Source organism: Eublepharis macularius, chromosome 12 (genome assembly GCF_028583425.1).
Source record: "Eublepharis macularius isolate TG4126 chromosome 12, MPM_Emac_v1.0, whole genome shotgun sequence".
NCBI lineage: Eukaryota > Metazoa > Chordata > Lepidosauria > Squamata > Eublepharidae > Eublepharis > Eublepharis macularius.
The window spans coordinates 78,778,679-78,806,102 of NC_072801.1; the positions used below are offsets into that span (position 1 = coordinate 78,778,679).

Below are 27,424 nucleotides of genomic sequence, written 5' to 3' on the forward strand. Positions count from 1 at the left end.
CCTTCCTCGTACTCGGAACTGTGGTGCTCCAGAGCAGCTTTGACACTTCCAAGTTGTAGCTGTGTTTAGGGAACAACTGCTTACATCACTCAAAATAAATGAGCCTTCCAGCAGGAAGTCCTGCAGGCCCAGCCGCCAAGGACTGCGAGGCAGGCTACGGAAGTGCTGCGTAGCCTTGCAAATAGTCACAAGGCTCTATCCAAACCGGCACGACGAGCCAGTTCCAGCACAGCTTGGCAGTCTTGGCCTTCAAGAAAGCCAGCTGGAAAATTGATAGCCACCTTCAAAGGCGAGCTTCAGGTGTGGGTTTTTTATGCCCCAAGATTAATAAATGCAACGAGTTTGATGTGGTGTTTAAGAGCAAGGGGACTGTACTCTGGAGAAACCTGGTTTGATTCCCCACTCCCCTGCTTGAAGCCAGCTGGGTGACCTTGGGAGAGGCAGCTCTCTGGAGCTCTCAGCCCCACCCACCTCACAGGGTATATACATCGAATGCTGTTATCAGGGCTTTTTTTCTGGGAAGAGGCGGTGGAACTTGAGACCACACAATAGCGTCATTTTGGGTCAGCTGGAACAAGGGGAGAGTTTTTTAGTTTAAATCGCCCTTGGTGAAAATGGTCACATGGCCAGTGGCCCCATGCCCTGATCTGTAGAGTTTAGATTGCCCTCTGCAGTGCAGAGGCCAATCTGAACTCCCCTGCCTGGAGATCAGGGGGTGGGGCCACCAGCCATCCTGGTTATTATTACTAACCCCACTTCATTTAAAGATTGGCTGCAAAGTCCAGCTTCATATACACAGCCACCTCAGGGTTAGGGATTCTTACATGGAAAAAAAAATCACTATCCCGACCTTCAGGCATGTCAATAGAAGTGGCTGACTTCCATCTAGCACGAAGAATATGCCAGGCCCATCCATCACCACACATCTCCAACAACGTAGCACTGAGCTTCTAAAAATCACTATTAAAAGGCCTTCCCCAAAGGGCAAGATTTTGATTCACTCGTGTTTGGTTATTTGGGACCCCACCCCCTGCTGCCGGAACATTAATTTTTTGCTTTGGTTATCTTTATGTATAGATCTTCTTTGCTGATTTTTGTAACTGTTATACATTCTATTGCTAGTAGCTTCTTTGAAGATTCGACATGACAGAACGAAACGGTCCAAATGCTTGCAATGAAGTTCTGTAGTTAATGCAGTTGAAATTAGTAAAAAAAATTTATTTTTTCCTGAAAGGTACAGTTTTGTGTTGCCAGAAAGCAAAAATGTCAAACAACCAACAAAATGACAGTTTAAATAGTCTCTCAGCCCCCTTTGTTCCACCAGCATGAGTCACATGTGCCCTCTCAAACTGTACCCCCAAGCAGAAAGTAGAACTGAAAGTGATGTCAGGCTGCAACCCCCCCCCCCCCCCGCCAAACGAGGACAGAACAAGAAATGACTCAACTTTTAACATGCTATGCAGGGGGAAAAATAGCCAACTTGACAAAAGTTTAAGAGTTAAAAACGTCTTTGAGATTTTTTTATTCTCAGACCAAAAAAAACCCCCAGCCCACAGAAACCTCCTGAAGTCAACATAAATAATTCCTGACAGACATGTTAAGAAGCATTGTATATATTCGGCAGCTGGAAAAGCGGTCACTGAAAGCAAGCAAGAGATTCAAGGAATCAGATTTTTCTTCCCCACTCAAAAAAAGACCAGAGATTTGGCTTCTTCTTTCTTCCTGCTGAAGGCAGAGAGTCGGGTGTGGGTTTTTTCGGCGGTCCTCACCTCCAAGCCGCTAGTGAGGTTACCCCTTAGGATATATGTACAGCTTTATTAGGTAGTCTGGTTATTTACAAGAGATGTTTTTAAAGATAAAAATGCCAAAAAGTGGCCGAGTACGGAGACTAAAAGCTCCTCCACTGAAAAATAATAAAAGGAAAAGGACAGGTATCCACGCAGTAAGATTTCTCACTGGCAGCCACAGATTTCCAGAGGTTGCTAGACGAGAGATCGCACCCTGACTGATCTGCAAGGTGACGGGAACTCCCCCTGCACTTTCAGTTGTCTTCATCGCTGTCATCCGGACTGATAGCAGGGCTGGTGAGGCTGTAAGTTGGAGAAGTAGGACTGTAGCCAGGAGAAGTTGGGGAGTATGTGGAGCCTTTGGGGGAGGTTGGAGAATAAGTAGGCGACGTCGGACTGTACTTGGGCGATGTTGGCGAGTAAGTGGGGCTTGTGGGGCTGTACTTTGGAGAGGTTGGCGTATAAACAGGCGATGTTGGTGAGTAGGTTGGGCTGGTTGGGCTGTACTTGGGCGTGGTGGGGCTGTATGTTGGTGAAGTTGGGCTGTACTTGGGCGAGGTTGGGCTGTACTTGGGGCTGGTCGGACTGTACTTGGGCGATGTTGGGGTGTATTCTGGAGAGCTGGGGCTGTACGATGGGCTCGTCGGTGTGTACTTGGGGCTGGTTGGGCTGTAGCTGGGCGAACTGGGGCTGTAGCTGGGTGACGAGGGGGTGTAAGTGGGTGACTGAGGGGTGTAGCGGGGGCTGGAAGGAGAATAGCTAGGTGAGGTGGGGCTATAGGATGGGCTAGTAGGAGAATAGCTTGGGGAAGTTGGGCTGTAGTTTGGAGAAGTAGGTGTGTAATTGGGAGATGTTGGACTGTAGCTGGGAGAGGTTGGGCTGTAGCTAGGAGAGGTCGGGGTATAATTTGGAGATGTTGGACTATAGTTGGGGCTTGTGGGACTGTAACTTGGACTTGTGGGACTGTAGCTAGGTGATGTTGGACTGTAGCTAGGGCTGGTGGGGCTGTAGCTAGGTGACGTTGGACTGTAGCTGGGACTAGTGGGGCTGTAGCTAGGCGATGTCGGGCTGTAGCTGGGACTAGTGGGGCTGTAGCTGGGCGAGGTGGGGCTGTAACTAGGGCTGGTTGGAGAATAACTAGGCGATGTGGGGCTGTAGCTGGGGCTGGTGGGGCTGTAGCTAGGTGATGTGGGGCTGTAGCTAGGACTAGTTGGAGAGTAACTGGGTGATGTGGGGCTATAGCTTGGGCTGGTTGGGCTGTAATTTGGGCTTGTGGGAGAGTATGAGGGAGAAGTTGGGCTGTATGAAGGAGACGTGGGGCTGTAACTGGGGCTTTGTGGTGTGTACCCTCCAGGGGATCGAGGTTCATAAGCAGGAGATGTTGGGGAATAGCTAGGAGACATGGCTCCACCTAGAGGAGTGGAAGAAGAACAGCTGTTAGCTGACAATCCATCTCATAAGGCTCAAGGGTGGGGGGAGGCACGAATGCTACTGGCTTACCTGGCGATGGGATGTATGGGCTGGAAGGCCCAGGAGAGCCAGGAGAGCCCGGGGTGGGAGACCAGGCTGGAGAATAGCCCGGACTGAAGCCACTGGCATCTGAGGCAGCGCTGGGAGAGAAACCTGCAGCACCCGGAGTCATTCCACTGCCTATATAAGAACAAGGGAAGGTGTTAAAACCAGACCAAGGGGGAGAGTCTGTGCAGCTCCGACACACCAGGGCCAAGACTGCTCTGCCCTGGCAGACACAAGTGAAAAGGAGAAAATCAAGGATTCCCTTGTGGGGGGCCCCCCCCTCCCCCTTTGGCGGAGATTGCTACATCGAGAGTTGCAGTTGCAAGTACTGGTTTCAAAGACCCTGAAGGTTTGCTCCTTGCTGCCATTTTTTTGGGATGTAAATTTCATTTAAAAAATAAAAATTGCAATTTAAAGTGCATGGAACCTTATACAAAATACATTAGACTACATCAGAAAAAGTACACAGAATATACAGTAATAGATTTGAGCTACATAAAAGACAGAATATATGAAAGAACTGAACATCATACTTTTACTCCTGTCCCGCACTTCCATTATAAGGAAGGAAAGAAAGAATGAGTGGCCAGGATACTTCTAAATGTATCTGATAACTCATTTTTAGAGCTTTTTTGAGGCGAGAGTCAGCATAAGTGGAACTTTAAACTTTCCATATTCAACATTGTATTCTATCACAATATTTGATATATTTAGTTGTTAGTTTCAATATTTAACTTAACCATTAGTCTATTTGATATTAATTGTGCATTCTAAACGGATAAACTATTATATAGCTCCTTGCTGCCTTCTGTAACATGTAGCCCATTCACTTAATACAAAAGGACAAGAAAATCTTTATAATTCCTAGAGCAACCAGAAAACACAAAATCTAAGCATAATATACTTTTGAATGCAGTGATCCCCCAATATGGCACCCACGGGATTACTGCTATGTTTTCCGAGGCCCACTTGCTTTCCTCCCAAAGCAAAGAGCCAATCTTAGTTCTTCTCTACTTCATTACAGCAGGAGATACTTCAGAAGACCCCCTGAAGCATCGCCCTGGGGTCTGCAGGGAGCACCCTTTTGGAAATAGCTGCCCTCCATCATAGGATATGGGCTTGGAATCTTCAAACGTTTTTTTTCTGATCCCCCCCCCGCCATGTAGGGTTGCCAGCTCCAAGTTGGGAAATTCCTGGAGATCTGAGGGGTGAAACCTAGAGAAAGTGGGGTTTGGGGAGGGAAAGGACCTTGGCATGGCATAATTCCATAGAGTCCACCCCCCAAAGTAGCCATTTTCTCCAGGTGAACTGTTCTTTGTGGCCTGGAGACCAGTTGTAATTCCGGGAGATCTCCAGCTACTACCTGGAGGCTGGCAACCCTACCCCCATGGCAGCCATTTTGTGATTGGTCTTGCCTCCTACGGCAGCCATTTTGTAGTTCTCACTATTCTCTGTCAACATTCCAAAAGGGCCTACAGGCTCAGAGTTGGGGACACGCATCAAGTATGTATGAACAATTTACAGGGAACCTATCGGCTTAGGAAGCGCTTCCCATAGCTTAATATCCAGAGTTGCCACAAAAAGAGAAGCATCAGAAACATAACTGCAGACAATCCATTCAGACCATTCCCAGTTTATATTACATTAAAAGGGGTGTTTTTTTCGCAACAGCCTAAAAAACAAACTTTTTGTCTTCTTAAAACTGTTTTGTTAAATTGTAGTGGTTGTAAGTTTTAGCTAACCGTTGATAGTTACAAGGATGCTCCTCGCATTAACAGTAAAGTACCTTAAGATGAGATCTCCTCAACATGTGGGGGAAAGGCTTGGTTCACCAGGATCAATGGCATACACCCAGCACCTCCCAACAGGCGGAGCCCTGCGAGGAATGGAGGGCAAGGAAAAGCCGCCCCCACCCCGAGCTCTGCCAGGGCACTGCACCCACAGAAGACGGCCCAGCAGCTCATTCTGAAAAGCCCAGGCAGGCTGCGGAGCAGCTTCTGGACGGACGAGCGCCCAGAATCCCACCTACCAAATGCCACAAGATACGCAGAGAGAGAGAACTCAAGCCACTGCCATTTTTGTGGTAGCTGTGTGGTGGTCCCACTTGTGCGTGAAGGGGTTTCTAAGCTTGCGATTCCTGTAAGTGGTTCATACCCATTTCATGTAATAATAATAAGTAACAACAACATTCGATTTATACACCACCCTTCAGGACAATTTAATGCCCCTTCAGAGTGGTTTACAAAGTGTGTTATTATTATCCTGACGACAAACACCCTGTGAGGTGGGTGGGGCTGAGAGAGTTCTGAGAGAGCTGTGACTGACGCAAGGTCACCCAGCTGGCTTCAAGTGGAGGACGGGGGAATCAAACCCGGTTCTCCAGATTAGAGTCCTGCCGCTCATAACCACTACGCCAAACTGGCTGGATGCAGCAGCACAGTGGTTAAATAGCAGAGCTACAAATCAGCACTCTGCTGGTTTGACTCCCACTCCTGCCATGAGCTCAGCAGTTGGCCTTGGGTCAATCCCTGTTCTCAGCTCCAGCTCCCCAGCTGTATTGTGGGGACAATAACAACACTGACTTGGTTCACCGCACTGATTGGACTCTAATCTGTCTAGAAGAGTGGTACATGAGCGCACTGTTATGCGAGCTGCTATAGCATAGTGGTTGGACTGTGAGTCAGCACTCTGCAGGTTCGACTCCCACTTCTGCCATGAGCTCAGCAGGTAGCCTCTTTCAGCTCCAGCTCACCAGCTGTATTGTGGGGATAGTAACACTGACCGCCGCTCTGAGTGGGGCATTAATCTGTCCAGAAGGGCGGCATATGATCACACTTATTATTATTACTTTAGGATACAAGGTTTCCAAGCACTGAAGACAATTTGGGTAATTTTTAAAGGTTCTTCCCTCAACCTTTCAGTTGCCTGTTCACTTGTGACTTTTATTGCAACAGAATTAAGATCCTTTTTGCAACTATGGGATGAAATCCAGACAACTGTACAGGGAATGAAATCCTGTGCTTAAAGACACAGAACGGTAAGAATAGTGAAGTTAAATGGGCAGAGTATCATTTTGGCAGCTAACAACCACCCAAAAGTACAATGCAGGCTCTGGGAGGTCTTGGCGGAGGGAGGGGCGGGGGGCAAATCAAAGGGAAAGCTGCCAAGCGAAATAGTTCAGTCTGAACTTGCTGAAAAGAAATCCTGGTGGGTTTTTTCTTGTGTTAACATTCCCCCCACTGATACATACCGACACTAGGGGACCAAGCTCCATATGCTGGTGTGGCACCTTGGTTCCATGGAGTCATGGCAGGTGACATTCCACCCATTGGGCTGGGAGCTGACCCAAAGAACATGCCGGTGGCTGTGAGGATCAAAAAAAGGGTTAAAGGACAGTGTTAAAGGCCCATGTGGGAACTTTCCCCCTCTGTACATATGCAGATGGGAGAAGTCATCTACAGGTGATGCCCTCCTTCGCTAATGGAACACACCTTGCCCATTTTTCCATCCAACTTCCCATAATTTATTTTATTTATTTGATTCCATTTATATCCCGCCCTCCCTGCATCAGCAGGCTCTTCCCTTAAATTCCCACCCAAGCCTCTACATGCTCCCATATTTCTCCTCTACCCATAGGGTGAATCTGCCCCTCAGCCTCCACCAGCTGTGACCTCTCCATCTCTCAACAGCACATTTTTAAAAGGTAAAGATCCCTTTTTCCTATCACTCTTACCCACAGATTAATCCAGAGTCCACCACACAAGCATACAAAGTTGTGCAGAGCCCTACATGCCCCCCAAACCCAGGGAACTCTGAGGAACCAAAGGCAGGAATTGCTAGGCAATCTCATTTCAATCCTCTGAACGCGGGGCGGATCGCTAAGGGAGCCCCAGAGTGTGTTCTGCAGCAGTACCAAATTCCCAGCGCCGCCTGCTCTGATCTGCTCTCTCCTCCACCCCTAAGCCATAGGGGGCAGCTCGGATTCTCAGCTCTGTCCCCTCCTTGCTCCAAAGCCCAGCACTTACGTCCGCCCACCCCAAGGCCTGGGATGTTGGTGGGAATCTCCATGCCGTATTTGCATTTCTCTGCATCCAACAGGAGGTCAAAGCAACCAGTGCCTGCAGGGGCAAGCTGGCCTAGCATGATGTTCTCAGACACGCCCTTCATGGGGTCGCTTTCACCATGCGCAGCTGCTTCCATCAAGACATCCACCTGTGCCAGCAAAGACAAGGAAGGGTCAGAGATTACCCACTGCTTCTCTCCTCTCCCCTTCACCGTGGCTGACGGATACAAAACCACCACTGCCCCGCTCACCGTCTCCTCAAAGGAACACTTCATGAGCGGCCCCGTGTCCTGGCGGTTGACGCCGTGACGAGTGATGGCCATTAAATGCCCACGGCACGTCATGGTGTCGCAGAGCAATGCCAGATGGCGGTAGTTGACATAGGAGCCGTCGAAGGAGATGACGTGATACAACTCCCTCTCCAGGGCCTTTCTCACGGCCTCGATGCCCAGCACCTGCACGAGTGAGACCAGGAGGTCAGAGAAGCATCACCAAGCCACTGCATATGAAACCCTTTAACCTCATCCCCCAGAGCACAAGGCACGCTTTAGTCCCACACCACTGTGGGGAGGTGGTCAGCCCCAGGGCAGTCCTTTCTGAGACGCTGCCTGCAGGAGACAGGGCAACCTGCACCCTCTGCTGCTTCATGGTGTAGCCTAACCTTGGACTCTGGAAGAGGCTTGTTCAGGCTGCCCACCTGTGCCACCTGCCCTCTACAATGCTCCTGGCTAGGTCCTCCTTGTGCAAGGCGGGCTTGGCAGTCCTGCCTGTCCCTCGGGGGATGCAGCAAACGTAACAAGCTGCCAGGCTGTTTTCCGAATCCCTTTTCACATCAGGCTTGAGTTCAAAGCAAAGGCCACCCAAGGAGCACACCAGCCCTCACAGTATCCCCCCAGCTCCGCCCGAGATGCCCACCGTGAAGATCTCCACGATGTCGTTGGAGGTGGTGCGCACAGGGTCCACGTCCTTCTCGCTCAGCACTCGCATGAGGCTCACACCGTCTGTCTCCAAGATCCACTCCTGTAAGGCCTTGAACTCCCCGTCCTCAGTAATAATGATTTTCTTCTTGTTGTCTGTCTGGGGCAGGTGCATGTACACCTAGAGGGAGGCAGGGCAGAGCGGAGGGGGAGAATGTCAAAGACGCCCCCATGAGCGGCTTCATCAGGCTCAAGGCCTTCAGGGAGGAGGGGGCTCTGGGCCATCCTCACCTTGCTGATCTGCTCAATGCCTTGAAGGGTCATATCTGTCAGCATGTTGGATTCAATACAACGCAGGAAAACGTCATCGTCCATCTTGTCTACCACCTCTTCCTCCTAAAGAGAAAGGGGAAGAAGGCCATGTCAGCCCCATCTGGTGGAATCAGGCCCGTACGCCACTTAGTTCAACAAAGTGCTGCAGGGCACAGCTGTTTGTTTATTTATTAAAGCACTCATACCTCACATTTTCCACACAGTTTAAGGCAGCTTATGAATTTAAAGAAGTTCTAAATTAAAATCAGGATATTGCCCCCCCCCATGCCTGCCCTTCACACCCCTTCAAAAGCCCTGGCAAATAAGCAAGTCTTGCAGCACCTCCCAAATGTCTCCAAGGTTCCCCTCACCTCCTCAAGGAGCCCATTCCACAGAGCTGGGGCATGCTGGAAAAGGCCTGGCCTCAGGTCGAAGCCAGGCAGGCCACCCTAACTGGGGGGACAGCCAACAAATGGCTGCCTGAGGAGCACAGCTGGCACACTGGGACAGATGGAAGGAGAAGGACCTTCCAAAACGTGGGCCCCTGGTCATGAAGGGCTTTACAGGTCATGGCCAGCACCTTGAACTGAACTCTGAAACCACCTGGCAGCCCATGTCACCGTTTCAAAATGGGCAACGTCTGTTCCCAGCAGCTGGCCCCTGCCAATAGTTGGGCTGCTGCATTCTGGACCTGTTGAGCTTTTCAGGGGCAGTCCCACAGGCAGCATGTTGCAATAATCTATACATCTCCCAGGCGTCCAGATTTGTCAACACAACTCAGAACTTCCCAAGTCGTGATACTGGATGGGGGCCACACGAACCATCTCTGCTCTTTGTGGCTGGCTTGAGGATAGCGGCCTGACCTGCTCCAACCATTTGACCTCCTAGCCTGGATCATCGCTACAGCAGTCCTGTAATATTGCACACGTATGAGTGGAACGTGGCCACCGACTCACGCAGGAATGGTCTCACTCCTGCACTCTAATCTCAGGGTCTAAATGTTCTGGTACCAGGAGGCAAGGGGTAGGTCTGCCTCACCAGACCACTGCAGTCTTCCAGCAAGGAAAGCAGGGCTAGTGGCCAGCCCACTGACACATTTCACTCTTACTATCAGGAACAGTTTTCAAGACCTATGACCACGACCCCTTGTGGGAGGAAGGTCCCACGATCCCATTCCCTGCCAGCCAAAGGCTGTGTCTCCTCTCACCAGGGACTATATCAAGACGCAAGTCCTCCTGGCAGGGCACCCAGCCACAAAGACCACCCCAGTGGCCCAAGCTAAGCAGCCCACTGTGCAGGAGGGCTCCTGAAGCTCTCTCTCCCCCCCCCCCCGCCCACTGGCACACTGCTTTCATGCCCCACCTCTTGCATCTTGTTCTCATCACTGTTCATGATGCGAATCCGCAACACCAGCTTCTCAGCGTTGTCGTCATTGAAAATGCAGTTGAGATCGTCCCCAAAGCCTGTGCAAAAGAGGACATCCCTTTTTCGGTTTGCCCAAAGGTGCCCTCATAGCCAACCAAGAAAGGCCCTTTGGATTATGCCCTGTGCCCGCCTGCCTCACTGCGCCCCTCACCAGCATTGATCTTCTCTGCAATCTGCTCCATGGTCAGCTTGCGGTCCGTCATGTGCTTGCGGTCCAGCTCCACCCGCAGTAGCCAGGGAGAGATGCGGGTCACATCAAAATCAGGCATCTCGTAGTAAACATTCACCCACTCCTGGTCTTCAGCCACCACTGTGTTCTGTGGGTTGGGGTCATAGTAGATGGCTGTGTTGGCCGTCACCTTGCGAAGGGTGGTGTGTTCAAGGCGGCAAAGGATATCCTGGGAAGACAGAGAAGGGAACCAGGAGATGGAGATCACTGAAGGGGAGAATAGGGAACCTGCAGCTCCAGGCAGCATGTGTTTTCTTAGAAATCCTGCCATCGGTCACTGTTTTTATACTATGATTTTCATACAGCAAGCAAGCTTCTGCACTGAAGTGTGTACATTTGGCACAATGCACAGAACGAGCTAAACTTCATGGAATGGTGAAACTGAGCACAGCGACCGTCAGGAAAGAAAAGGGCTCGTGGTGGTCAGACGAGAAAAGAGACTGGGAGCTCTCAAACAGGAGGGGAAGGGCTGTGCGCTGTCGGGCAGAGGGGAGCACACGGATTTAAAAATGATCGTGGTCTTGGCTCTTCGCCTGCCTCTCGAGTCTCAGGCGCCCTCTTTCTATCCCCTCCCCCCTCAGCCCTGCTTCCCCGCCCCCCCCCCCGGCATGGGCAGAGTGCGCGCATCCCAGCCCCTCCGCTACCCTCCCCCTTACCTTGGCCCTCTCAGCGTCACGGGCAGACTGCCCCAGCAGGAAGACAGTCAGCGAAGGAGTCTTGGGCTTCTTGGAGATGTTGATCAGCTCCTTGAGACGAGGCACACCGAGTGTCACGTTCTTTGCCGAGACGCCAGCGTAGTGGAAGGTGTTCAAGGTCATCTGAGTGGCAGGCTCGCCCAGGGACTGGGCAGCCAGGGCTCCCACCATTTCGCCCGGGTGAGCCTGGGGGCGGGGGGAAAAAACAGCTGTGATGCCAAGTCTCTGGGCTGGGCCCCCATCAGCTAGGCCAGAGCCCACCCACTCCCCACATACGCCATTTGCTTTCCAGAAATAAAACCTGTCTCTGAGGGCTGCTGTAGCACAGTGGTCAAGTGGCTGGGCTGCAAATGAGCACCCTGCTGGTTTGATTCCCACTACTGCCACGAGCTTAGCAGGTGGCCTTAGGTCAGCCATGCCTCTCAGCTCCAGTTGTATTGTGGTGGTGATAACAAGACTGACTTTCTCCACTGCTCTGAATGGAGCATTCATCTGTCCAGAACGGTGGTCTAGAAGCATGTTGCTATAATAATAGTTACTACTGGAGCAAGGGAATTCTGAGATGGTTCACCCTCCGTAACTGCACTGGGTCATTTCCAGACCACCCAAAGACAACTCCCCTGCCTGCTGCCGTTTACACAAATACCTAAAACGTTATTGAAAGTTTGGCTCCCCTTGCCGCCACCGCCTGTTCAGGCACTCACAATCGCCTGGTTGAACTTGGACTCGATCTCGCCCAGCAGCCAGTCAAAGGCCTCCCCGCTGAGGCGGAATTCCTCAATCATGCGTCGGCTGCACAATGTGGAGCGCAGGTGGATGTTGAAGAGCAGCGTGGCGTTCTCCTGCGCCTGCTTGCTCAGCGGGTCATCCCCATTCACAATCACCAGCTTCTTGCTGAGTTCCTTCACGCCTGTCCCAAGGCGAAAAGAGGGAGGAAGACCAATGACGAGAAGGACAGTGTCTTTCTGGGTGCCACTTTCAGCCAGGTGCCCCTTTCAGCCAGGATCAACCGTCACAGCTCAGCCACACCCTCCAGCACTTGGCCTGCAAAGCCTTCTATCCGCCTTGGGCAAACCCAGAACCGCCCCCCCCCCCCACCCGGGACAGGCTTTCTTCCAGCCCACCACTCACCCTCCACCACTTTGATGGGGTGCAGGTCAGACGGCAGCCGTGTGTTGATGTGGAAGATTTTCTGGGCATTCCAAATCATGCGCAGCAAGTTACAGGGAAGAACCACCTGTGGGGTTAAGGAAGAGCATGCTGGTCAGCGCAGCAGTGAGGAGGGCTGGGATCAACCACACCCTGCCGCCAGCTGCAACCCCTGCTGCCTTCGGCCAGCCTTGGACTCCATCTATGGCATATTTTGGGACATGGGCACATCTCTCTCTTGCTTCTGCAACAGCAATGCTGGGGTGGGATGAAAGGAGAACGGGTGGTACAGTGGTTGTTAGGAAGGCAGGCCAGAAGTTCTGGTACTTCTCTCCTTGCATTTGGGAAAAGGAGCAGGTTGATGAACACAGTCTCTCCCCTCTCCCCTCCCCCCCCCACACACACACCCATCCCAGGAGCACAGACAGGTCAGGAACACCCAGGGGGTCCCCCCCTAAAAAGTGCCTTGCTGGGCGTGACCAGATGCCCCCTGTAATCTCATCCAGCTCTGCTCAGGGTGCCGAGAGAGAGAAAGGCAGGGCCCCCGCCGCCTCACCTTGCTGTCTCCTGTGGGGAAGATGACCCGAAGCACCTCCCGGTCCTCCTTCATCTTCTCAAACTCCCTCTCCAGCTCGTTCTGGATATGGGCGTTGCTGAGGATGTCCTTCACCATCTCCTCCTGCAGGGTGCGCCGCAGAGCCCGCTCGTTCGTGTAGTCGAATTTGAACCTGAGGAACAGGCAGGATGAAGGCGATTCCTCCCCTCCCTCAGCCCCTGGACCCCCCAAACGCTCCCTTAGAACGCACAGAGGCAATACGCCTGACGGAGGACGGGGAGCCTTTCGTGTGCACCGGAGAGACTAGAGTTCGCCTGTTCCTACGGGCCTTACCGGGGCTCTGAAACAAAGGCCCCCTTTCCCTGCCTCTCCAGAGCATTTTAATCTTGCCTTTTCTACAGGTGTTCAGGGCAGCTCCATGCCTGCTTCTGCCTGCCCCGTTCTGACCTCAAAGTAACCAAGCAAGGAAGGGGAATCTGAGAGAGTGACTGGCCCCAGTCCTCTAATGGCTTCACTACCCTGGTTCCTCACTGCTGCGCTCCATTGAGGGCAGCCCTTGCGCCACCCTGGCGTCATCAAGCCAAGCAGGAAGAGCTCTGTTGGAACTGCTCCCCCCCCCCCCACCCCACCCCAGCCCAGGACTCACTTCTTCTCAAAGGCCTTGTTGGAGGGCTTGAGGGTGGCCAAATTCTGGAACTCCACGCTCTCCCCCGCCAGCCCGTCCTCGCCATAGCGCAGCTGCACCACCTGATTGATGGAGTTGCGCACGGTGGCATCATACTTCACCATCACCGATTCCATAGACTTGATCAGCCGACGCTGGATGTAACCTGGCAATTAAAGGTGGAGTAAAAGCCACGGATCAAAACTGACGAAGGCAGAGGGAGGAATTCCCCATTGCAATTAAACTGTAACCAGTGTGAACTTGGCACACAAGATGATTTATCTTAACAGTACAGCCACCTCCCAAGCATTCCTAGCTCCACATCCTTTGCCACTTCCCCACACCGTGCCCATCGCCAGCCAAATCACCGGTTTCTGCTGTTTTGACAGCTGTGTCGATCAAGCCCTCTCTGCCACCCATGGCGTGGAAGAAGAACTCTGTTGGGGTCAGGCCAGCCAGGTACGAGTTCTCCACAAAGCCTCTACTCTCTGGGCCATAATCGTCCTTGATGAAGTGGGGCAGCGTCCGGTGCTTGAAGCCAAACGGAATGCGCTTCCCTTCAACGTTCTGCTGACCCACCACGGCAATGACCTGCGGAGCAAGGACAGGACAAGGTAGGACTGGCACACAGGGCTCTGTAGCAGCAGGCCAGCCAGCCCTCCGGCCAGTCCCGAGGAGAAGGCAGAAGCCCACCTGCGAGATGTTGATCTTGGAACCTTTGGCACCCGACACCACCATGGACTTGAAGTTGTTGTACTCCGAGAGGGACTTCTGGGCAGAGGAGCCGGTCTTGTCTCGGGCGTCGTTCAAGATCCTGTTGACCTGGTTCTCAAAGGTCTGCCGCAGCGTGTTCCCGGGCGTGGGCTCCAGCTCGTTGTTGTGGGCCTTCTCAATGACCTGGGAGGGAAGAAGCAAAGCCCTTCAGGTCTGGTGCCCCTCCCAAAGCACGCACGCCCCCCCCCCATTAAGCCTAGTGAGCAAAGTCTACTTTTTAAAAAATGTATTTTATTTATCCCCCCCCTTCTCCCTAATGAAGACTCAAAGCAACTTACATCATTCTCCTCTTCTCCATTTTATCCTAACAGCCCTGTGAAGTAGTTAGGTTGAGAGGGTATGACTGGCCAAAAATCACCCAGCAAGCTTCCACGGAAGAGCAGGATCTGAACCCGGGTCTCCCAGATCCTGGTCTGACACTGACCATTACACAACACTGGCCTACTTGATCCCCAAACAAAGGAGACTCCAAATTCATCTCTTTTCACCCCAACTCCCACCAACCAGCCTCCTTGATCTGATTTTCTATCTGCTTCTGTCTTCTATGTCTCCCCTACTAGCCACAGACCCTCCTCCTCTACCACCAAAGAGCTGACAGAGGATCTGCAGAGCCAGCATGCAGCAACGCAGGATGTCTGGGATGTCTTCCCCCACCACTAATGATCAGCCCTGGACCCCTGGCCACTAGGCCTCCCGCCCCTCAAGTACCTCCTCTCCCAAAGGCCAGCTTGGGATGGAATTCCTCCCCTCCCCTCCTCCTTGCTCATACCTCTATCACATCCTGCTTGGCCTTCTTAATGGTGTTCTGAATGTCCTGGTAGGTCTTGGCATCAGCAATAGAGTCCCCAATGCCAATCGTGTGACCTGCGGACAGGGACAAGTTTCAAAACCAGTCCTCGTGCCCCTTTGAAAGATGGTTGGCAGGATGCCCATTCTTATACAAGATGAAATTAAGAGAAGGAGCCAGCGCCTCATTCCACCTGTTGGTGGGGTACCCCTTTCCAAAGCCTTCCCTTCTATGGGCCCAGGACTCCTCTCTCTGTGTGGGTCTCCCTAGTCTCCTGCTGGCTGTCCACCCGTATCACATGCTCCCCATATGCCAGGTTGTTGAATGAGACCCCCAATGAAGCTGGAGGACCCTTGGCACTATGAACCGTGGTCTCTTTGACCGACTCAGCAGGGCTTGATTCCCAATATCCCTTCACGTTTTGTCCACACTGCAAGGCTCGCCTAGAATCCCCAAGGGAACAGGGGGGAGCCCCCAGCATCACCCGCAGGACTATCATTCCCCGGGTCCTTTGGAGGAAGCCACAACAGACCACTAAACACGGAGTTTCACCTTCAATCAACAACCAGTTGTTGATGACCGTCTGGATGTTGCTGTAGAAGAGACGGGTGATATCATGCCCCATCTCCAGGTAGGAGATGTGGACCAGAGAGCCTGCTGAGGTTCCCAGCGATTTCTTGCACAAGATCCCCATGATGAGCTCCCCGTTTTCCACAATGACCTGCAGAGGAAGAAGTGTGAGAAGGAAGCACTGGGCAAGGAAAACCTTCTGCGGCTGTTGCTGCTGTGGGCCATGCTGTAAGAGTTTTACAGAGCCAGGGCACGAGAGAGGCCAGGTCCCATGCTACTCATTCCTTGAATTTAACATCCCACCCCCTTCCTCCAAGGAGCTTATAGAAGTGTATGGGTGATCCCATTATTCTCTCTCACTTCGTAGCAAGGCGGTGGCAGAAGTGGTCGTGCCTGCCACCTTTAGGGCGCAGTGACATCTGAGCTGCTGCATAATGCGCAGCAGCCAGGACCCACCGAATCCCAAAGACAGCCAAAGAGGGCTGCCAGCCAAGCCAGCACATATCTGGATTTTGCCACGTTTGGGGCTCTGGTACAGCATCATCCCTCAATTCCCTGGGATTTCCTCTAAGAAGTGGCTAGCTGTGTGTGGTAGTAGTGGCATGTTTCTTGAAGTTTACTGACAGATTGTCAGTCTGGGAGGGCACTGCTATAGGAGCCCAGAAAACACGCAAGTGTAGAGACTGACTGCTGCACAGGAGCAAATTTTTATTTTATTTTATTAAATCCATGTCCCGCTCTCCCTGCAAGTGGGGAGGGTGTCAGTCGCCTCTTGACACTTTTCCCAAGGGTGGTCCAGGGCAGTACCTTGGTGTCTCCAGGAGAGATGTGTTTGTAAGGCCCACTGTCTTCGTCGTCTGGGTGAGTGCTGTGCGTACGGATGCAGTTGATGTGGCCCGGAATGATCAAAGAGAAGATCTGCTTTCCAGTCCAGAGGGGGCGGGGCTTCAGAATAGCTGGCTGGGGCACTTTGCCATCCCACGTGGAAAGGAACATCAACAGATTCATCACCTCCCCCTGACAAAAGGAAGTGAGAAAAGGTAGCACCAGAGGGCAAAACATGAGCACAAAATCCAGCTCCCTCAGATTTGACATGTACAGAGTACCCAAACATGACTGCATTGATGTTGCTGTGCACATCGTCCAGGGACTGCTGCTAGCGCCAGAGGGTCATACTTTCTGGAAAGACGTTCACTGTAGAGCAGTGTGCCATTTAGAACTTCTCCCTTCAGGTGTAACGTATTTGTAATGCACTTTCTGCATTGTTTACGGTAGGGCACACCATGCCTAGAAAGTAGGTTTTTTGTGCTATTTTCTGTAATCCTAGTCCTATAAAATGCAATAATATGCTGTCTTATTGCATCTTTTAAAACGTTTGGTAATCCACCTTGAGTCTCAGTAAGAACGTCAGACTATACTGAGCTTGCAGCTGGAAATGTTGCAAAAATCCACCTTCTCATCACAACTTTTTAATAGGGAACTTTGCTGGAAATCCTAGAAGCAGGAGGCCATGCGCTCCTCCGGCAAACAGGATCACATATCTATCAAAAGCCCGTGGAGATGCTCCCCCCACTCACCCTCTCTAGGAAGACGTCCCTCTTTGTGAACTTGCGGACAGCCGTCAGGGTATCCTGCACGATCCCCATGACGGGTCTGTTGGACTGCGGAGTGACAATCATGCGAGGCACCATGGCCAACTCCTGGATCTCAGCTCGCGTCTCCAAGGACTGGGGAAGGTGGAGGTTCATCTCATCACCGTCAAAGTCAGCGTTGTAAGGGGTGGTCACGCTGTTGGGAGAAGACAAGGGTCAGAAGTGGAGCTCAGGTGTCTGACTTCATTGTTACTGAATTGGATGCAGTTGTATACAAAGTCACTGCAACTCAAACCCACCCCCTCCAGCACCATGAATGTGCAAGTCAGCCCCCCCCCCCCCGCTTCCTCAGACTGGCAGTGGGCTCTTCAGGGTGCCTGCAGCTGGACAGCCTTTGACTGGAGATAGCTGGAATTGGGATTTTCTGCATGCATGAAGCTTGGGATTGCTTTCCAGCTTTGAGCACAAACACGGAACTCCATTCAGTGTGACAAAGAACTGGTCAGAATCTGAACCCAAGTCAACGGAAGACCTGGCTGAGAATGCCCTTTGGAGAATGCCCTTTGTAGGAAATAGGATTTGTACAAGTCACTAACAATCAAAAGGTAAAGTTGAGCATTCAACGCCAAAGAGAGGCTGTCCTCGTTTGTGCTGAAAGTCTTGTGTAAAACACTGCTTTGGTCTGCATATGAGCTGTGGAGGAATTTGATGCAATGCTGATGCTTTCAGGTCCATTTCTATTGATGCTGTATAACGGAAGCATGCACAGCAGCAAGAAAACAGACTTCTTTGAACTCTGAACTTTGCATCAGAATAAATAACTAGGTTAGGGGCCTTAGCAATGCTACTGCATCCTGGCCATCTGCAGCCAAACATCAGACCGTAAGTGCTACCCCCAGATTTCCATTCAGCTTATTCACAAAGTTCTTTGTACCAACCACCTGATCTGTTTCCCAAGATGATCTTCGAAAAAGATTTCGATCCCTCTTCATTTCCTCCAAAAAACACTGGTGTAAAAAGTGAACAAAAGACTGCCTCTTTGCTTCACCTGAGATTGAGGCGGAAGGTTGACCAGGGCAGGATTCGGACCCTGTGCCCCATCATGGACATTTTATGCAGCGTCGGCTGCCGGTTGAAAATGACAATGTCCCCATCACACATGTGCCGTTCCACCTGGAAGAGCAAGCAAGACAGGCATGGCTACGGACTTGGAAGGGCAAGCATAGACATGGGGGCAGCAAGTACACTGGCACACCTGTTAAGCTGAGCAAAAAGTGACTCGATTCAGTCCCACCCAGTGCTGTATTTGAGATGCTGACTGCCTATTTATAACACGAGGGTGAGAGAAACAGAGCAAGACAGGACCCCCAGCAACTGCCTATGCTTTCTTCCGTTAAAAGTTGGGCAAAGTGATTTGCACAGTCTGCTGTAAGCCACTCTGTCCGTAGAAGAGGAGCGGCTGCTTTTCAAAAGGCAAAGGCTGCAGTTTATGTGATGCCTGTTAATGTTGCCAGACTCTGTCAAGTCTTCCCTTGTCCAGTAAAAACCTCTACAGGGAAGGCAACAGGGGCTTCCCCAATTCGACCACTGGTCAGGAACTCACTGATACACCAATTCAATTCCCCTCTTGGGCCAAAACTGCCGCCCAACCCCTGCAGCACTGACCTTGTATCCTATCTGAAGGTGGAGGTCGCTGGGCTTGGGGTGAAAACGAAGGTCGATTCTGTCCCCGTTGTCCCGGATGATGTACTTGGCTCCAGGATACTGGCTGTTCCCTCTGCGCACCAGCTCCTGCAGCCTAGGAGGGACAAGAGGAGTTAAGCAGCTATGCAGACTGGAAAGGGCGTCACACCAGGTTGCCATCAGCCTTGGAAGTGCCTCACCTGTCAATGTTGAAGGGCGTCACGATCTCAGCGAAGGTCATGTTGGCCGCAATGGAGCGGGGCACGCCCACCTGATCAATCGATAGGTTGGGATCAGGCGTGATAACCGTCCGGGCAGAGAAATCCACTCGCTTCCCCATCAGGTTCCCTCGCACACGCCCCTCCTTCCCCTTCAGCCTCTGCTTCAGGGACTTCAGAGGCCTCCCTGATTTCTGCATAGCCTATGAGATGGGAGGACAAGTACAGTTAATAAAGGGCAAATCAAGAGTCTCTGATGAAGCCACGTCTCTAATGGTGAATTCCTTTGAATATTGTTATATGTGAGGCCTCGGAGGGACTATTAAGATATTCACCAAAGACTGTTGAGGAAGTATAGCAGTAATGGGGTAACACAGATTTGTTTTAAAAGTTGGTTAAATGACAGGAAGCAGAGAGCAGAAATAAAATGGACAGTTCTTGCAAGGGGAGGAAGCGAGCAGTGGGGTCCCAACAAGGACTGGTATTGGGGCTGGCGCTATTTAGGTTGGTTCATAAATGATCTGGAACTGGGGCCAAACAGTGTAGTGGCCAAGCCTGCAATGATTTATCAAATGGTTCAGAATGGTGAAAATCAAGGCCGACTACAGAAGTACCTTTCTAAGTCGGGTGAGAGGGCAACATGGCAAATGTTCAATGTAGTGGAACGATGACAGGATCTGAAATGGCTGAGACTGTGACAGAAAGAGATCTTAGATCTTTAGTAGAAAACTTGATGAAAACGGTGACTCAATGTGCAGCAGCGATGAAGAAGGCAGGCGCCTCGAAAATAAAATATTGTAATGCCCTTATATACACAGCTACTGTGGACTTCTTTGGATGGCTTTCAAAAGGGGTCAGACAGATTCATGGAGAAGAGACTCATCAGTGGCTATTAGCCATGGCGAGTTAAAGGAACTTCCATAAACGGCGGCACTATACCTTTGAATCCAGTGCCCTATGCTGGCCTGTCCAGCAACTGGTGGGCCACTGCTGAAAGAGGCTGCTGGTCCGGATGGACAGGCAGAAGGATTCAGCAGGGCTCTCCTTGAGATCTTACGACTAATTCTCCAAGTAGATAGCAACATAACAACCAAGCCACAACACCACACTTTAGGCCAAGTTGGATGCTGCTGGCTCCTACTGGCTCTCTATATCTGGGATAGAGCCGACAGGCATCCTCAAAGCGTGACTGTGCCATTCTCTGTGCAGGTGTCCCCGATACTTACACGAGGTAGCCCAGGCAGCTCGTTGTCCACCATAGTGGCCACGTGGAACTGCAGCAGCTTCACATCTTCAGCAATGACGTGAGCAGCTGCCCCGTTCTGTTCATTCCGCCGCAGCTGGTTGTTGATTTTCACAATGTCAGCCAGCTTATGAGTCAAATCATCCTAGGGAAGGGAGAGGTTCAATTAAGGCAGGGTACTCGGAGCCAAGTACCCCAAGAATTCTGCCCCCACCCTCAAGGCTAAACCACGGATTTGTTTAGCTCTGAAGATCAACTAAGAAAAATACCATGTAGGAAATGTGCAGTTTACGTGACAATTTTACTTATTAGCAACTGAACAGTTATCTGAATTTCCTGGCGCCCACGTTACAATCTACAACTGGTAGACGCTAAAATCGGCCGGGCCTCCCACCTGGTTTCTGGCAGAGCCCTGCATGACCACAGCAGGCCGGACAGACAGCGGCGGAACTGGAAGCACAGTGCAGATCATCCATTCAGGCCGGGCGTATTTCGGGTCCATGCCAAGGATGAAGCACTCCTCGTCTGAGATGCGCTTGAAGATCTCGTGCACCCGCTCTGGGCTCAGCAGGATCTTCTTCTCTTGGGAATCCTCATTTACGTGCTTCCACTCAGCATAGAGCTCCAAGCCTGAACGTCGAATCCTTGGCTGGTAGCGCCCACAGCCCCCGTGACCCTGGATAAAGAGAAACACAACCAACATGGCCACTTGATAGGACACAGCCTGCCCCCTTAGGGGTTGCCCACACATCTGATCTCAGTCTGAGGAAGCTCAAGTCAGGATTGGGGTCTCTTTTGGGCGGCCCTGCACTTAAACGGAAGAATTCACACAGGAAGCCTTGATCTGAGGTCCCATATTTAAAATATAATGGAAATCATGAGGAAATCATTAAAATCTTATCTTCTGTACTACTAGGAATATGAAATGGATTGTTACATGTTAAATCAAAAAGAGCTACTGGACTCTTTTTGATTTTGCTACTACAGACTAACACGGCTAACTCCTCTGGATCTATTACATGTTAAAGTAACCCCACTGCAAGAATCGTTTCTTAAAGAACATGCCTATAAAAATAGGTTTGAAGAGCATAAGGTAAGCAATGGCCCCTTACGAAAAGAGTATTTGCTTAATACATACTTCTTCCAAGTATATGAGTACATAATTACCAAGATAATGAAGCTAAAAAGTTATTACATTAGAAAAATTAATATTCTCTATTAACAGTGACAACAGACCCATTTCTGTCTTTAAGAGTATTTAAAATTCAATAAGATTAAAACAAATTATTTGCATTAAGGTTACTGATAAGAAAAAATTGAGCACAAGCATTTATTTTAACATGGTCTGCTAGCCCAGTTCCTTTGTATCTGACAAAGGGAGCTCTGACTCCCGAAAGCTCATGCCCTGAAACTCTTGTTGGTCTTTAAGGAGCTACTGGACTTGAATCTTGCTGTTCTAGCCCAGTTACATTTACTTGTCTAAGAACTTACAGCATTTGTTCAGCTTTAACTATAAGCTGTTACTTATGAAAATTAAATGGGAAGATGGCAGGAACAACACGTGTACATATTGGTTGGGGAAAACTAACCTAACAGAAATGATTACCCTTATTAGATTTTTTTTTCTTTTCCAGGGATAACTTTACAAAAGAGCGACTATACTGAGACACTAGCAACAAAGCTCGTTGTAGCAAAAAGATACAACGGGCTCTAGAAAGGGAAGGGGGGGGAGCTGGCCATTGCTCCCTCCCCAGCATCCCATCTGGGTTGGGGGGGAGGGCAGGGCGGCAGGGCTGGGCATTGGCCCCCCCTCCCGAGCACTCCAATCTGCGGTGGGGGGAGGAGGGCAGGGTGGCAGGGCTAGGCATTGCCCCCTCCCCAGTGCCCCAATCTGCGGCAGGGTGGCATGCCTGCCTCCGCACCCCCATCACGGCTTGAGAGGGAGATGAGCGAGGCATGCCTGCCGATGCATGCCCACCCTTACCCCCAACCCCCCCCCCCACTGTAGCATCAAGGTAGACTTGCCTGCTCCAGGTTGGAACATTCCTGGAGATCTGGGGGAGTGCAGCCTGGAGAGGGTGGGATTTGGAAAGGGGAGAGACCTAAGGTGGGTACAATGCCTTTGAGCCTACCTTCCAAGGCAGCCATTTTCTCCAGAGGAACAGAGCTCTGGAGATGAGTTGTGATTCTGGGAGATCTCCAGCCCCACCTGGAGACTGGCAAATCTTAGGCTTTGGGGGGGGGCAAGGCAGGCAAGTCACCCCCCCCCCACAATTGCGGTTTTGGTGGGGGGTGCAGGTGAGCGAGGCTGGCCCGCTGCCGTGTGCCCGTAGGGTTGCTAGCCTCCAGGTGGTATACAAAAGAGAGGCACTCCCAATCGAACAAGCTAGTAATGCGGACAATCTGAGTTAAAGGGAAATAGAGACACTTAAAGCAGTAGTGTAACCTCATACAAAAATAAAGAAACTTCAGTGTCAGTTCAGTCAATTACAAAAATATCTATTTAAACAACTTAGCTTAGTTGTTTAGGGTACTTTCTTTATTTTTGTATGAGGTTACACTATTGCTTTAAGTGTCTCTATTTCCCTTAAACTCAGATTGTCCGCAGCCTCCAGGTGGTAGCTGGAAATCTCCCGGAGTAACAACTGATCTCAGGCCACAGAATCAGTTCCCCTGGAGAAAAATGGCTGTTTTGGAGGGTGGATTCTATGGCATCATACACTGCTGAGGTCCCTCCTCTCCCTCAACCCCACCCTCTCCAGGATCTGGCCCCCACGATCACGGCTTTGGGAGGGAGAGCAGGTGAGGGAGGCTTGTCTGCCTCTGTGTACCCCCCCCCGCCCTCCAGGATCATAGCTTGGGGGGGGGGGTGAGGCAGGTGAGCAAGGCTTGCCCGCTGTTGCACGGTACTCCTCCCACCGCCCAGAATCGTGGCTGGAAGGGCGAGGTAGACAAGGGAGGCTGGCTCGCTGCCACTCAGCCCCCCCCGATTGTGGACGGGGGGGGCAGCCCTGCTTGTCTGCGCTGCCAGGCCTTCCAGCTGACTAAGTACTTATCCCTGCGAACTGCATGTGCATGGGGATAAAGTGTGAGCCGTCTCGAACACGGTTTCTCTTTTATGTTTAAGAATTGTTGAAGTGAAAAAATAGAAAAACATTTCTCTCCCTATGTGAGCTGTTTACAGAAGAGCAATATGAGAATTTTTTGCGCTAATCCTGATTGTTTCTCTCCCCCCGCCCCCAGTCAACAGGAGAAAAATTTCATGGAATTACTCTGGAAAGGGGGTTGTAAAAATAGACAAGAATGACTGTAGTATTATTTCAGGGTTTTTTTCAAAACTGAAAAAAGCAGTACTCAGAGATGGAGAATAATATTGGAGCGCACACACTTACTACAGATGACTTGTCGTTAGCTAACGGATATGCTCAAGGATTACGACTATTAGACAGAGCATTTGGTGTTTTACCTTACAAATTACCGGCACTGTCATTCCCGTGGAATGCTGAATCTATAAAAGGGGCTGGCGTCTAGGGCCCAAGTATTTTTTATGGTTTTCAAACTACGATTACAGATTAAAAAGAGAAATTCTCTCAAAAATTAATGTTTTGTAATGACGCATTTTATAGTCTTTCCAATCTGCGCAAACACAGAACTAGTTCATACAGATTTTACAAAACACAGAAGGAAGCACGATGTCGGCGCCCCAAAAGCTTCGGAAACATGGAATGGAAAAACTCCCTGGTGTGTTTTACAGCTAGATTCTGTCACCCAACTTCCGGCAGGGGGCCACCAAACCCACCCACACCTCCTTCTCCCATTTTGTGCTCTGACTGACCTTCTCCTTGCTGATGTCTTCGTCGCCCTCTGGCTGCTCCACTCCGAATTTGTTGTCCATCTCCTCTCCCCCTTCACAGATGTTTTTGCCTTTGCAGAGGTCATAGACGTGGGTCAGGCGCTTCTTAGGTTGCCCTTTGGATTTGGCCAAAATGTCTTTAATCTTTGGATTATTCTGCAGAAAGGAAGGGGAAAAGAGGGTGCCCCCACAAGAAATGAGATGACGGCCAGAGCCTGAACTCTCGTCGTCTGCCTCCGCCCGCCCCAGCGTGCTTCTAACATCATGTGACAGAACCATGCACTTTTATGTTACCCACGAGTGTACGTTTAAGGCTGGTTCTCTACAGGAGACTGTGATCCCCCTGTCAGGCACAGTCCAATTTTTGGTGAACTACTTAATATCCACTGGTTAGTGGGATGCTTTCCCCCCCACCACATAAAAAAAAATCCTGAACAAGGCAGACCTCTGCCTGATCCAGTAACATCTAAAAGTATGTATACTCAGAAACATCTAAAAAAAAATGCTGTACCACTTAAGAGATACTGAACTTTGAAGTAACAAGTGAACACAAGAATATTAATCAAAGAGAATAAGAGACCCTTGCAAAGCTTCCCCCATCCTGCCTTCTGGGGGTTCTGCTCTAGGGGCTCCAGCTGGTATGCAGGGCAACCCGTGAGACTAGAACTTGTTTCCCCAGAGGCCAGCCTGTTGCCACACAGCACTCCAGACTGTTACCAAGGATTGGTTGTAAATTACCCTCAGTGAACATTTTCCCTGTCTTCACCTGCAACTAGCACTTCCCTGTACCTTTTCTACTGTTGTTACTTTTCTTCAAAAAGTGCTCTGAGCCTCAAACAGGCAAAGAATTAGTGATGTTAACTAGTAAGGTAATTTAGGGCATTACTTGCATAAATTAAAGCCTCCTGTATTAGCCAAGTCTTGCAGGAACAATTCAAGAGTGCGCGGTTGCCCTTCACTTCTATGCTGCCTGTGGGCTGCTCGAGTCTGCGGAGCTATGCTACCAAGTCCCTACCTAGAAGAACCAGGTGTTCAGTGAAGGTGTGTAGGGATATTCTGTGGTTCTCTGCAGCTCATTTTTACTAGGCAAAAACATTACCATAATGAGACAAAAGACATGTTGGGGAGAGGTAAAGATCTACTCGGATCGTGCTGACAAACGGTCCAAGAACAGAAGCACCGGTTCCTCTAAAGAAGTCTGTGCTCCCTTCCCTGTAAGTTCTGTTAGAGCGGCAGTCGCAAGTGATAAATGGACACTCTAACAAGGTAAATCTACATAAGGCTATGATCAGGGCAGAAAAGGGGCAGATTCTTGAGGAAGCAGAGGGTATGAGGAGAACAAACTGCAGAGTTACAAAAAAGATGAAATGAACAACATCAAGAGATTCATCAGCAGCTGTTCACCAGGTTACAGGTGGCAACTAAAGAGCACCCCCAGGCAGCCAAACAAGAAATCTTTTGCGAACTGGGACATGGTTGAGTCTGTTCCTCCTTTTTAAGATGCCAAACGACATTGGCAAGTGGGCTACTAAAAGACCAAAGGTTAGCCACTTCAGTGGGATAATGTGTAAGGTTGCTACTCACAGAGTCAACCAGCAGTTTGGAGCAGAAGAAGCAAACACAGCGCAGAACCTTCATGGTCTTGCCCAAGAAACCAACGTGGAAGACTGGCTTGGCCAGCTCAATGTGTCCAAAATGGCCTGGGCACTCAGTCATGTTACCTGCCCAAACAGAAAAGATGAGGGCACCATCAGACCCAGCTATCAGGCATCTTCTCAGGAGAGATTCCTTCCCTCCTACTGTCTGTCTTCTAGTTATGATTGCAAGCCACCCACCTGCACATGTCTGGCAGCGTCCAGTCCTTTCAATAACACCCTGCCGAGGGTCCATCAGTCCACCCAGCTTAGGGCGACCCCCTTCCGTTGTCTCAGGATATTTAATCCCCCCTTCTGTCACAGACATCCGTTTCTAATGGAAAGAAAATTACAAAAACAGCATCAGCACCAAACATCGCTATGGGGACATGCTTCTCAGAAAAGGGAACAATATCAAGCAGATTTTTTTCTGATTACATCCCCAAGCAGCTCAGGTATGCAGGGCCCCATGATGGGACACGCAAGCTCCATATGGACAAAAGGCCTCTGGGGACAGAATAGAAACTCAGTTGTGTCCAGTTATGTCACTTCCTCCACGGTCATCTACCACAACAGTTTCAATACACTTTTGTCTACTACAAGCAACAGTAGAATTGTTTTAATGGAAAGGCGACAAGTCAAAAACAAAAAAAGGAGTTTACAAGCAGCACCATCTTGTTAAAATTCTCTTATTATGCACAAACAAGGTTTTAAAACCAGTATGGGAGCAGGGACGCCTACATGTGCTGTTTAATATGCAAGACTTACTGGACCCCAACCAGATCAAATGGCATCTGCCCCTATTCCAAAGCGCGGTCCCAACAGCACGTGGGAGCATAACACTCCCAAATCACCATTCTCCATGGCTTAAACCCTTTACGAAGGCTCACTACGCGCCAGTCCCTTGGCGATTCCCCCAAATTGCCCCCTCCTCAAGAAGACACGCGCTCCCAAACCACAAGGCGCTGCGATCCAGCAGGCAGGACTTCTGCATGCATTCACTTTTGGGGTTTGGGGGGTTGGTTTTTTTTTTTTGCAGATCTCCCTCCACCCATTTGATTTCCAGTGGGCCTCGCGTTCCTGCACCCCAAGGCCGGAACCCCTTTTTAAAAAGCCACCCACCATCTCGTCCGGGCTCAGTACGCCGAACTGCACGCGCTTGATGGTGCGCAGAGGGCAGGCGCTGTCCCCGGAGGGCGCGCCCCCGTGCATCTTGGCTCCTTCCCTCTCGGGGGTCACGTGATGCAGGCGCCGCTCTGGCCTCCGCCTCGCTCAGCCGCCAGGCAGGAAGCGGCAGCCGCCTCTGCCTCTCGGCCGAGGCCCAGTCAGCTCCCGGCGCCCCGGAGACCGAGACCGCCGCCGCTCGCGAGGGGCTCGTCACACGCAGAGGGCGGCGCTCCGCCCACCAGCGAGGAAAGGCTTGCCGACCGCCTCCTGAGCCCCGCACGACCACGTCCGGCCGCCTCTCTCCCTCCCCTGATCCGCTCCCACCGCGCTCCTCAGCGCGACTGAAGGGAAAGAAGCTCAGGCGTCGCCTTATATAGACTCGCCCCCCTGTACGGGGCTACAGGAGCAAGACGGCAAGGGCCAAGGCGGGGAAGGGGGCGGTATTGCCGTGGCGGCCGCAAACCAGAAGGGGGCGTGGCTATGCTAAATTTATTTAAAAAAAAGAAAAAGAGGGCTGAGCCCTGGATGGGCAGGGAAGAACCGTACCAACTCTGGAAGGGAGGGAGGACGTTTGGTTGCGAGAAATGCCTG

At 50.9% G+C, this 27,424-nt stretch overlaps 1 protein-coding gene across 2 annotated transcripts; it reads right to left on the reverse strand.

Moving 5' to 3' along the window:
• Positions 1-1,490: 1,490 nt before the first annotated feature.
• Positions 1,491-27,146, reverse strand: POLR2A (RNA polymerase II subunit A). 2 transcript variants are annotated; one of them, XM_054995076.1, is made up of 29 exons: positions 26,789-27,146; positions 25,868-26,000; positions 25,617-25,753; positions 24,015-24,188; positions 20,574-20,855; positions 20,163-20,324; positions 18,919-19,139; positions 18,701-18,833; positions 18,084-18,208; positions 17,021-17,231; positions 16,251-16,460; positions 15,426-15,594; positions 14,856-14,950; positions 14,006-14,209; positions 13,681-13,903; positions 13,295-13,478; positions 12,649-12,820; positions 12,075-12,180; positions 11,648-11,853; positions 10,905-11,129; positions 10,171-10,417; positions 9,957-10,057; positions 8,574-8,678; positions 8,281-8,463; positions 7,617-7,820; positions 7,328-7,514; positions 6,553-6,666; positions 3,288-3,437; positions 1,491-3,198 (listed from the first exon to the last, which is right to left on the reverse strand). In XM_054995076.1, exons 1-29 carry the CDS (start codon positions 26,876-26,878, stop codon positions 2,042-2,044), a joined length of 5,910 nt encoding a protein of 1,969 aa, XP_054851051.1. In that variant the 5' UTR covers positions 26,879-27,146; the 3' UTR covers positions 1,491-2,041. The 2 variants fall into 2 exon arrangements, with proteins under 2 accessions (XP_054851051.1, XP_054851052.1); XM_054995077.1 differs by lacking the exons at positions 25,617-25,753; positions 26,789-27,146 and having other exon boundaries at positions 25,868-25,910.
• Between the last annotated feature and the right edge of the window lie 278 nt (positions 27,147-27,424).